Source organism: Sander lucioperca, chromosome 8, assembly GCF_008315115.2.
Source record: "Sander lucioperca isolate FBNREF2018 chromosome 8, SLUC_FBN_1.2, whole genome shotgun sequence".
In the NCBI taxonomy this organism is placed as follows: domain Eukaryota; kingdom Metazoa; phylum Chordata; class Actinopteri; order Perciformes; family Percidae; genus Sander; species Sander lucioperca.
The window spans coordinates 22,951,250-22,964,052 of record NC_050180.1 but is presented as its reverse complement, the minus strand read 5'-3'; the positions used below and the strand labels follow the sequence as shown (position 1 = coordinate 22,964,052).

Genomic DNA, 12,803 nt, shown 5'->3' with positions numbered 1-12,803 from the left:
GGCTTTTTCCCTTTCCTTTATTGTGTTATATATCTTTTTTGTGCATGTTATAGGTGTACAAAGTGAAAAAGCCCAAAGTCCACCCCAAAGGGACTTACCATCTCCAACAGAAAACACTGTTCACAAACTGCTCCAAACAGCTCTATTGTAGTCCAGCCTTTACTTGCTTGTCACTTTGTAACACATGTTATAATGCTCGCTTAGCTGCTAGCGTGGCACGCCCTCATACTCTGCTTCTGATTAGCTAGTTGTCCTTACCTAGCTACTGTGCAAGTACGACTCCCAAAAAAGATGGAACAGAAGTGTGATGCCTCACTCTGTAGCTAAAACAGAGAGCTCAACACACAGGGTGAAAAGAGGAGCTGCAGCAATGTGCAGTACAACAAAAATATGGTGTTTTTTAAAAATTAAACCATGTAAACCTATTCTGGTACAACCTCTAAATACAATTATGAACCTGAAAATGAGCATAATATGAGCACTTTAAGACTTATCTCTGTGGAATTGAGGGTAAGACAATGCATTGCCACTATACAGATGTTCTGCATAATCGTCAGTGACATTAGTTTGTTCTAATTCACCCCGGATATCTAGCAGGACAAAATGATTTATTATTATTGGTACCATTTCAACAGAATCATGCATACATTTTACTGAAATTTGCAATAAGCTCATTTGAGCTGGCGTTTACATTTTTGCAAGGACTTTTTTTACTCTTGAGGTCAAAGCTTTCTACACACCAGCCCAGGTCTTTTGTCAACTAGTCCTGTTAACTAGTTTAGTTTTTTTACTTAAGTCATACTATCCACATTTATTTATATGCACAGTGAATCCATCAATGCATTCTTTCACACATCCATTTGTTCTCCTCCCCATCCAGCCATCACTGATGTCTTGAGGGGGATGTGGTTTAACAGATTCAGAAAGCATGTTGTGGCTTGGCTTTGTTTCCTGACACATTGGATAATCTATTGCAGTTTGGACGGCTCAAACTTAGTTGTTGTTTTTTTCATGAAAACTTCACAGGGGACAACAGAGAAACATTGAGTTAATTAGGAGTGTGGCGGATGCCTGAGCCGCAAAGTCCTGGTGGCGTTGAGTGCCACAGCTTTGATCAGCTAAGCCCAGAGCTTAACCATGAAACACTGCACCCTGACATGTGTTAAGCAGCACCTAGGCTTTATAGTCTTAATAGTTTACAGGAACCCTAAAGACCCAGGGAGGGATATTTACTGAAGGGACCCATCTTGCTCCAACCCAGTGCAGGTCAAAGATCAGGTATTGAAAAACATGAACCTCGATCTTAAGTTGGTAGAATGTAGTTGATGACATAGTAAAAACTCTCCTGGGTATCTACACAGTGACCTCCTCTGGTTGTAATAGGTTACTGTGCTATTGGGGGATTAACAGCATCTGTTGTCATCAAGGCTGGACTGCTTGTTTCAGGTGCAGCTGTTGAATAAGCACTTCAGGAAAGCTCACCTCTCCATAACTATACAACCACAAAATATATACAACCACACTGCATCCCTGAAGTATGAGGTGGAGGTGATTCTGGAGCTGCCACTGTATGTACATGAGAAGTGTGACCTTTCTGTAATCACATGACAAAACTGTTAGCCCCATGCTTTGCCTCCCCGCAAGTGATCATAAAACAGCAATTCATATTAATTTATGGCCGTCATGGGCAGTGTATCATTTTAATTGGTATATCTGGAATGAGGCCAAGGGGAATTGTCTCTTGTACGCTGTTGTGTATATTGGAATTAGTTAAGTGGATTTTTCTTTGATGGGAGCTTTGAATTTCGGTGGTTCAGAGGCTGATTCATTTATTGATCAGACAAGCAGGTCTGCAAATCACCACCAGAGAGCACAGTTGACTATCCTGACATGATCTCCCTATCATAGAATCTGGAAATGCCTCAAGAACTTTTTTTTTATCTGTCATCCAAGCAGGGTGGTGAACCTGTTGGTGCTCTTTAGTCAGGTACAATCCTGCTGTGCTTCTAATAGGCCAACCTGAAAAAAAATCTCTACAGCTTCTGCAGCTCCCCACAGGTGTGTGTGTGTGTGTGTGTGTGTGTGTGTGTGTGTGTGTGTGTGTGTGTTTGTGTGTGTGTGCGTGTGTGTGCATAGATGCATAGATATGGTTGTTTGTGTGTGTGTGTGTGTGTGTGTGTGTTACAGAGAGAGACTATTAAGCACTGCACAGCACTGTTGCCTCAGCTGTGGTGGTGACTGGTACATGCTGGTACACACGTGTGTGTGTGTGTGTGTGCATCATTCAGGTTACTACTTTCACTGACCGTGGTCTGATGCCATGACCTCTTTATTGCTTGTTCCCTCTTTATCTGTTTTGTGGCAGCAGCCCCACTGTTCACCCAGAGCACACCAAATGCTATACATTAGTGGGTGTTAGCTGTTTAAGCCACCGTACAGTCTTTACAATGTGTTTTTGGTGTGGTAATTAAGTACCATAGCCATTTTGTAAAATGTCTGTGTTCTTTGAGATTTATTTTGTAGCAGGGGTTAAAGCTTTAGGGTAACACAGCGGACCACATAAAACAACACAATGTCATTTGGTGGAACCCTTGAGTATTTCTCCATGGATTTTTGTATTTCACTAAGCTTAATAGTTATAGTATAGATCAGTCATTAACAGCATGTTCATCATGTCTGCCTAAATGGAAACCACCTTGTCTAACAGAGACTTGTGTCATAGGATTCAAAATAATATAATCCCTTATAACTGTTACTACTTTTCTACAAAACATTTCAGCAAACCACATCTCCATAGCAACATTAACTTTTATTTTTCTTGCCAAATCATTGTTTAAAATGAGTATTTTTATCATGCAATATCATTTCCACAAAATCGCCAGATGAGTGCAATTTATCTTGCAGTTCTGATCAAGAGGATAGGAACTCTCTTCAAAGCTAGCTTCAAACCCCTTTGAGGTGAGCTATCCTGAAGTCACCTCTGGGGTATTGACAGTAACCAGACAGCCCTGAGGGAATATTGATGCCTTTCAGAGAGCTGAGCTGTGAAAGACCTTGTGATCCCTTTGAAAGGTTCCTCTGATGAGCACCCAGTGAAAAGTTCTATCCAGTTCTCCACTTCACTACACTCCAGCTGTGGCTGCTTATAACATGCAATCCCCCTTTTCATCTGCATTGGAATCCCAAGTCACGTACTGCCTAGTCTTGCATTGCCAGCACTGTGGAGTAAGCTCTGGCTACATCATAGATACATTCTCGGATAGGAGAAAAGAATGCTCTGGGTTGTTTGCAATCACAATTGTCTTGGGCGGTGCTAAACTCCTTAGGAACTTGTTTTGGTGGAACATTTGCACCCCGCAAACAGAACGCCACATACAATATTAAATGCAGTTAACTTTCACACAATACAATTAAAGGAGCTATTTAAATTAGTTGGATACATGGTTAAACGTAATTTGCTCTTACCATGTATCACCATGTGTACTTCGTCCATAGCAATCCCCACCAATCGGTTCCAGAATGTCCCAGTTAGTAAATGCCGTAAACATATTCTTTGTAAGTCTTTACAGTCATTCCCCAAAAGAACCAAGCAGACCTGCCTTATTGCACGATCAAAAGTTTCTTCAAAACTTGCTATTTCAGCGTGTGGCTTACTAGCTCGAAGTTCGTTGTTGTTTCTTGAAGCAAAGGGATTGTGAGAACGGCAACACACAGAGATCAGAAGGTGAGGGACATCCGCGGAGAAGTCAGGCAATTATCCTTGGCTTACTTTACATTGCTTAAATTATTGCTGTTACCTTTTGTAAATGTATGACCATGTGCACAGTGGATACTTACTACATAATTCATAAGAGCTTGTGAAACAGCATGTGTGAGATTAGTCATGACTATTAAACATGTAGTGTTTTGAAAAAAGTTAAATTACCAGTCTCACTTTGTCGTACAGTGCAGACATTGCATTAACCAGGAGAGAATAATGGCTTTATGTCAGGCTCTGAATGAGGAATGAATCCGACGTTTGCATATTTGTATTTTAGGCTAACAAAGCATCGTGCCTGTGATACTTTCTTAGCTGTTTTGCAACCTCAATGGCGAAAGATTAAAAGCTTGGTACAGCTATTAACAAGAACAAGAATAGTTCAGGCTTTCCATAAGACATTCAATAAATAAGGCTAGTAACTGAGTTTGACATGCAGCACTCAGAATACCAGTCTCATCTAATATATTATGTTTCACTTTTGAATTGAAGAATGACATTTTGGAACATAAAGAGGGCTGTTGTGAGACGTCTTTCATTCCCTTTGCTGCACAAAGAGTGACAGTGTGTCTTATTGAAAAGTTGAAATGTGAAGAAGTCAGAGTCCATCTTGAAGAATGCTGGGAAAACTCCTTGATCACTTCCTATAACCATGAACAAGCCTCTCTTTCACTGGCATTGACTGGACAATATAAGTTGTTGGTCATAGGTATTCCACTGCTTGCTCTGTGTGTGTGTGTGTGTGTGTGTGTGTGTGTGTGTGTGTGTGTGTGTGTGTGTGTGTGTGTGTGTGTGTGTGTGTGTGTGTGTGTGCGCGCGTGCATATGCCTGCTGTGTTGAGTGATAGCTCGCTGGTCATAGATTCCTGAATCTCACAGTGAATACTGGTGAGAAAAGAGTCCTCCGCATTCACAGCCCGCCTGGCTGCTTTACCCTAGGGATGCTTTTTCCTCTCTGTTTTTCTTCCTTTAACCAATCTGCTCCCCTACCTTTTGTTTGCTTGCTTTTCTTCCAATGTATTTAACATGTATTTGCATAGATACACATGTATCTATATTATCTATCAAGTCTTAACCAACCCAGTCTCTTTCTTTGTCTCAACATACCTTTAACCTTTGGAGGCCATCAGAATGAGATCATTTACTGTGTGTGTGTGTATATATATATATGTGTATATATATATATGTGTATATATATATATGTGTATATATATATATATATATATATATATATATATATATATATATATATATATATATATATATATATATATATATATATATATATTAGGGCTGTCAAAATAACGCGTTATTTTTGATCTGAGAAAAAATAACGCACACATATGTATATGTGTGTATATATATATATATATATATGTACATACATACACACACACACACACACACACACACAGTTAATTGTGTGCCAATTAATGTGCTTGGGAATAGATTAACATTCTGGATTTTGCATCCAAAGTGTGATAAAGTGAGAACACGTCTCATTTCTGCCTGTCTGTGTCCTTCAAGGGTGATACATCTGACACTTCTATCTCTGCGACCTTTTCATGCCTGTTATAAACTGCAATTGCTTATTCGTCAGAGCTTCCATCTAGAAGGGCAGAGCGATAATGGCACCCTGTTAAATCTTTAGATTAGATTTTGAATGGAAAAGAACCCCCGTGTGCTTTGCCTGTCATGTGCTGAAGCTCAGACATCAGAGTCTTGCTGAAGGACCTTTTGCCTCTTCCCTGTATTATTGGCCTAAAATTACCCCTGATAGCCAGCCACATGTTTGTTATTTAATGTGTGGATCCTGTGTTCCTCTTGGCACTTTGTGTAAACCAAATCTGAATTTAAGCGTATGGTTTAAATTACTCAAACTATGCCCCTTGTTGTTTTGGGATGAAATACGCCCAATGGAATATATTTGGCAGTGTGCTTTTGGTCCAAGATATTTACCTGAACTAAGTGCGTCTCATACACAGCCCTCTCTGTCTCTGTAGTTCCACTCTAATTGGAGCCGTGTGACTCCTGGGTAATAGGTTGTGCCTGACCATCAACAGATGAATGGAGATTTTCAGGACAGACTCTTTGGCTTTGTCTGCTAAATGACAGGTGGACTTCTATTGCTTTTTTAGATACTTCACTGGATCAGTCTTCCTCAGGCTTAGATCTCATATATGTACACAAATCACAATGTATCACCTCACATGTGTTGGAAATCCAATCTTTAGATTATAGTGCTGTGACACCAATCCTTTAAAACTACTTTTCACCACATACTACAACTACTGCTTCCTGATCCTATGAAGGATGACTGCATTTAGCTTTGGGGTTTTACTTTGAGTTATTTGACTGGCTTTATATCATGACATCTGCCAGCAAGCAAAAGAGCACCCAGTTTGTTGAGGCAGAAGCTCTTCTCGGGTATCAAAAGTACCATTTTTCACAATGCATTTCAAGTCGCATAACTATAGATGGCACTGTGCATCAAGCTGACTTTGACTCTCATGCTTGGCTTGTTGCAATGACACTTCCAGATAATTTCCCCTCACATGGCTGCTGCTGTAACTCCACTCTTTGCCCCTCACCTCCACTTTTAGTATCTGTGGCCAAATCGCAGCTGTGGTTGAAGAAATTGTCCCATCTGACAGAGGATTTTGTTTCTGGAGGTGGGAGGGACTGATTATCAAATGTGGTAATAGGAAATTGTTATCTTTGCCCTCCCATCTAATCTTTATGTTATGACTGGATTTACACACACAGTCATCTGATAACTGGAGTTTGGAAGAGGAGGAGGAGGAGGAGGTTTGGATTAAGTTACAGTAGGTCAAGGTTGGAGAAGCATGGAGGAGTGATGCAAGGGGAGGCATGCAGTTGCTATTCTCTATGGATTTATACATCACCTCCTATTTTCAGATTATTTCCTGCAGTTAAATATTTGCTTTTGTGTCTGTACTCTGGAACGTATTTCTTTTTTTAACAAGAAATTGTCGGATAGAAGTAGAGGTCTTGAAATGTGCACAGCTAGTTGCTAGGGAGATGTTTGTTTCATGGCTTAGTATTTAGTCTAGTGTCTTTGCTGGATCTCCTGCATGTATAAACAATTATATTGCCACTCTGTAAGATTAGTAGGCCTTTGCTGCCACTCAAATAAAGAACCTTAATTTGTGTCTATTTAGGGAAGATTAAAAGGCATTTTTTACAAAATGTGTTATGGACAACAGGGGCAAATCATTTTGCACACACGAAGATGGACATTTTTTCCAAAGGAGCTGTCTCTAGTGGGGCGAATTTCTCTGTGGTTTATCTTAAAGTTTGGCACAGTGAGCAAGCCTTCTGTATGGAGCTGTGGGATTTTCTAATTCTGTCACGGCGAGAGCAGAGGGAACAGAGCAGCCAGCTAACCTCGACTCCTCACTAAAGACAAAGACAGTCCTCAGAGGACTGTACCGCTGTCCCAGATACATCATCTGACTTACAGCAGGACACATGGACCTTAATCCATCCGTCTGTATCTGTGCAGCAATAACAGATTTCAATTGACTGCTCACAGATCAACAAGCAGAAAAACCCTTTGTCTGTTTTTGCTGATCCTCAGTGCATGTGTGTGTTTAAACACTCATTTTAAAAGTTCAATAAGAGGCTAATTGTTGTGGTTTCCTGCTGTAGTTTACATTCCCAGAGCCAGCTAGCACTGTTTTACTGGGAGTCTCCAGCCATGCAGACAATATTCAGGGTTGTCAGACAGGCCAGAGCTGCTATCAGCGCAGGGAGCTGTCTGAGAGAGTGTGAGTGTGTGTGTAAATGAGTTTATGTGAGCTACAGAGTGCAGCCAAGCCTGTCCAACTAAGACACCACCACCTCTCATCTCTAGTCCCATCTGGAACACGTTAATCCATCGAGAACTCCCTCTCTCTCTGTTTCTCTCAATACTCTCCTCTTTTGAATTTTCTTTCCCTTCTCTCTCTCTCTCTCTCTCTCTCTCTCTCTCTCTCTCTCTCTCTCTCTCTCCCTCTCCCTCTCTCTCTCTCTCTCTCTCTCTCTCTCTCTCTCTCTCTCTCTCTCTCTCTTATTCTCTCTCTGTATCTTCGGTCCGTGCTAGCAGGTCCAATCAGGAAGCCCAAATATGTGGAGAGTCCTCGCATTCCTTCTGATGCCATCGTTTCAGCACTGAGGAAGGTGGCCGATAACAAGGAGTCCTCAAACAATGGTGAGTTTTCCTTTCATTCACTTGTGTATCTGTCTGCTTGTGTTTTTGGAGACATTGGTAGCAGTTTGCTTTCAACTGGCTTAAGAATAAGAAGCATACATGTTGGAATTTACAACTTTGCACTCATACTGTGATCAGTCTTCATAGCTGTATGTATGTATGTATGTATGTATGTATGTGTGTTTTGTGCTATATAAAATATCATTGTTGTGTCCATGGGGTCAGGGATAGGTCTCTGTAATTTGAGGGTAGCATCAATTCCTGCATGAGTGTTACATAAAAGTACCAGTGTGTTTGAGCAGTGTTCCTTTATGTAGCGTCTTATACAAACACACAATAGTGGCGTGTTTATTTTAAAGTGTGTGTTTAGATTACAGAGGAGTCAGTTTTCTTCTATGCGGGGACACATTGTCTGACCGGAGCATTGGATTTATTTCATAGAAATGTAATGAGAGAAGTCCTCCTTCCATGTTTATGTGAGGTGCAATGTTATTGTTGCCTATTCTCTCCTGTGTTGGGCGGTGTTTTTGTGTGTGTAGGGGTAATATTTCACTATGTACTCTGTTTTGGTTTCCAGCATAGGATGGTGGGCTCAAATTCCTCTCATTGGCTGAAGTAGAGTTGTAGGATGGGTTATCTTTAGCAAAGGGCATCACAAAAAGTGGTGCCCTTTGATTGTACATGGCTCACATACGCAGACAGTAGTAACCCAGTGCAACCCAGTTACTGTTGACTGTTACATACCAAGGCACGAGGGTGTGTCTGGCATTCAGCTGGCACAGAGCAGTGTTTCGGCTCAGAGCAGGCTACCGGCAGATAGAAGATGCAAGATAAATGTTATCTCATGACAGCTGGTGCACTGGCACTATAAGTGAGCTAATTTTATGAGCTGTATACTTCAAAAAACATTTTGAGAGACCTGGATCTTTTCAATAGAAATGTATAGGAAGAATCTATGTATTTGTGTTAATCATGATACAATGCTTTTGAGTATACCTACTGCACAAACAATACCCTTTTCCCCCTTCTCACCCTTACTCGACTCACTATTCCCCATGTATTTCCCTCCTCTACAGACCTGACACCCCGTTTGAAGCACATGTACATAAACATACACATTCACATGCCGGTGCTGTCTTAAGTCCGAGACATGCCATGCCGATAATCGGCCGTTGGACAGTCTGGCTAGGTCTGTGACTCGAGTCTGTTCGGTGTGTTTCGTGCCGTCGTCCATTCGAGGGGCCGTCGGCCTTCATTTTGGCCGATTTGACATGTATAATCGGCGGGGCGAACACTGCCGGCAGTCGGACTCAAATGACCCATCTGATTGGTAGAGTGCTAACCCGGAAACGGGGAGCGGAATGAGCGTGACTAGAGTCTCTCAAAATCTGACGAAAGTCTTTTAAACTGACCTTTGTTGATCTGAAATGAAGACAGATTCAGCAACTGCATGGCCTATTTCTCGCTTAAAATGTTTTCAGAAACACGTTTCGGTGAACTATTTTAGTACAATATGAGATCGTATTCTGAACAAGCCGTCTGTCTGTCTTTGAATTTCTGGAGAAACCAGACCCACGTGACGCGTTCGTCCAATCAGCTGCCGGTTTTCACTTTTGGGCGACAATACAGATTAGCGCCGCCTACTGTTATGGAGACGTATTACGTCTCGTCATTTTGGTGTGTTCCGTGGCACTTTTTTGACCAACTCGGGGAGACTGATCAGTCCAACTGCCTTTTCTGCCGAGGGTCGGCCGTCTAGTCTGTGTGTCTGCAGCTTTATGGCGTTTTTCCATTACATGGTACCTGCTCGACTCACCTCGACTCGACTCGACTCGACTCGGCTCGACGCACACACCAGCGCACAAGTATAAACATCAGGCCACTTGAGTTTAGTTCTGTGGAGGCTCCACGCAGAGCTTTCGCCGTAGCCTATGTAATATGTGGCCTGATGTATACATTTGTCAGCTGGTGTGTACGTCGAGCCAGCATGTGTGTGTGTGTGTGTACGTAGGATACGGTGAAAGCTCTGCCTGGAGCCTCCGCAGAACTGTAAACAAGCGGCGCCGCAGTAAACTGCTGTGACCTAACACGACACACACACAGAACGGCGAAGGTGTGTGTTGTTGCCAGAAGACACATTTAGTTTCAGAAGAAGCTGGAGGCAGCAAAAAAAACCACACAGCTGGCTAAACTGTTTAAAAATAGCGGGTTTGTTCAGGACACCCCCGTCTGTCGCTTTCACGTCACCTTTCCGGCTCGCCTCAGCTCGCTTGGAACCTCGGCTGAGGAGGTACTAAAAAAAGTATCTGTTAGCAGGTACCAGGTACTTTTTTTCGTAATGGAAAAGCAAAAAAGGCGAGTAGAGTCGAGGCGAGTCAAGCAGGTACCATGTAATGGAAAAGCGCCATTAGAAGCAGTCTTTCCTAAGGTTTCCCTCCTTTCTCTTGCTTCCCAACACAGATAAAGGAAAAAAAAATGCTTAAGGTGTGTGTACGTATTGTTAAACTACTTGTGTTTACAAAAGAGGTGTTGTTGTGGTTGTTTTAACCTTGTGTCCGCAGTGCTGCCTCTGCTCTAATTTCATTCTAGTCTAAAATTACTCTTTGTAACTATGTTACAAGTATGTGACAGACCTATTGACCAAGCCCTCCAATATTTTTGCTACCACAAAATGTAGAGAACCATCAAACTACTTCAGTCTCAAACACAGAGAGTACATACACAAAAATGTACTAAGATTATAACTTGACTTTTGCATTTTCTTATTCTCCTGGTCTACTCCCAATGATGGAGATAACAGTTACAGATCTGGTCAATTTATGACAAATAAGAAATTACATTGCAGTCTCTAGGACAGTTGTGCCCAACCTATTATAGTACATTTGTATTGCTCATTGCACTGTTGGAGCAACAGCAAAAGGCTGTATCTCCTCGGGCAGCTCCAGGCATTTACGAGATTTTAGTTTATTTTGTAGCTTTGGTAGTGACTCGTACATGTCCTGCTGCTTTGTACAGTCAGTTACTCAATAAATGTAAGCAGCTAAGCCAGGAGAAATCTACCTCCTTCATCCCACAGCTATAGTTAGCAGGTAAAAGAAGTTTCTGCTGAGAAATTAAAGGAATGAGCCAACTTACTCAACTAATTACGTACAATTACACGCTGTATAAATTCTAGACTAATGATGGCTAATTGTGATAGCCCAGCTGTTGTAGGATGAGGACACATGCACAGCTGACTGGCTTTTAAGCACAGCTACACATGCTATGCCTCTCCATTTCTCTCCCATGTGGACAAATTTACACATATAGGATTGTCATGTTATTTGAAGTTACACCATGCAGTTAGATCTAGTGTCAGAGTTTGCAGTAGGCCTGTTAAATCAACTAGATTCATTTGTATTACTGTGCGTCACACATCGCATGTGACAAGGACGTATTCAGTGTTCTTTTGTCAATAAGGAGAGCATCTTCAGTCTCCTACTTTGAGAGATAGTAAACAATGTTGGCTTTTTTTGCTAACTGCTGAGACAGGATGAAATGGTTGTTTGACACTTTTGTTACAAGGTCAGTACCAGAATCTGAGTCGGAAAACCCATTGGAAGTTTTGCAGCATGAGCACTGTGTGACATTTAGGGCACAGATAAAGTGAGTTCTTAGTAGTTGTAAAGGGGCCTTTTGTTGGGTGTTGTGCTGAAGGATGCCTTTCTTGGATGTCCAAAAACCATGCCTCACATGAATAGTCACATCTTGAGTGCAAATAAGATTTTTTGTGGTATTTTAGGTAGTGCATCCCTTTATTTGTCTAAAATGGTGAATGTAATTTTAAAGATTTATATGCAGTATCTTTTTGTGTGTGTGTTTCATTTTGGCTATCCTCAGATATGATTAAAGCTTGCATATGGAGTTTGACTCAGTTTGAATGTATTAATTTGTTCTTGTTTTGGGTTAGGCTGTCTGCTTTCCAGAGCTCTCTGTTGTGGACAAGCAGGATGGACTGTAAGCTAAGATAGGAAACGTGTGTTTGACCTACAGTGGAGTCACTTCACATAGCTCTTTGAGGAAGGATAGTGTTTCTTGTGCATGTGTGTGAATGCTATGTGTATTTTTATTTTGTGTCCACAAGTACAGTTATGCTTGTTTGTGTATGCGTGTGTTTGCGTGCATGAGTGCATTTGCAACAGGTCGCCAACAGTGCGCCTTACAGAATTGTTTCAGCTGTGGTCTCAGAGCTCTGTCTCTGTCAATCAAGACTAAACCTCATGTTTCGTCCTCTCCGACAGTTATGGCTCTCTCTCACGCCCCATGTTACAACTCCAGTTAGACCCAGGCCCACTTAGCACCTGTTTCTTCATGTGCTGATTATCTTGTCAGTACTGAAAGTAGGACCCAACTGATATTGTTAAGTATTCTGTGAATGTACACCACTTAAAACATCTGACTGTAGGGTTGCTTTCACTTCTCTATTTATGATGTTCTGGTAGTAATCTGACCATGTATTGCCATCTCCTGTACAATGTGTGTTACTCCTTTCAATTAATCAATTAATCAAACAGACTTTATTTGTATTGCACATACACGTAAAATGTCACAAAAAGTGCTTCACACAATACAACAACCTTGTTGAGGGTTCACAGGCTAAAAGCAAATCTGATAAATAGATAGGACCAAGACAATTAAGAGCTTTATAAACATATAGCAGTACCTTAAAATCAATTCCAAAGCAAACAGGTAGCCAGTGCAGATACTTTAAAATGGTTGTAATGAAAACAATAGATTAACACAGTGACCATGTTCCATCCCTTGAGCTATTCATGGAACTATTGTTATCAGGAGA

The 12,803-nt window shown here is 41.4% G+C and overlaps 1 protein-coding gene across 6 annotated transcripts in view; it reads left to right on the top strand.

The window, feature by feature from the left end:
- Window positions 1-12,803, top strand: part of tanc1b (tetratricopeptide repeat, ankyrin repeat and coiled-coil containing 1b) — a 107,379-nt gene that overhangs the window by 36,832 nt on the left and 57,744 nt on the right. For 2 of the 6 annotated variants that reach the window (XM_031298699.2, XM_031298671.2), the window contains exon 4: window positions 7,865-7,969. The exons of 2 other annotated variants lie outside the window; for them this stretch is intronic. In XM_031298699.2, coding sequence (XP_031154559.1) covers window positions 7,865-7,969 — 105 coding nt within the window. Of the gene's footprint in view, window positions 1-7,861; window positions 7,970-12,803 lie in introns of all 6 variants that reach the window. 2 more of the 6 variants (XM_031298681.2, XM_031298666.2) reach the window with 1 other exon arrangement.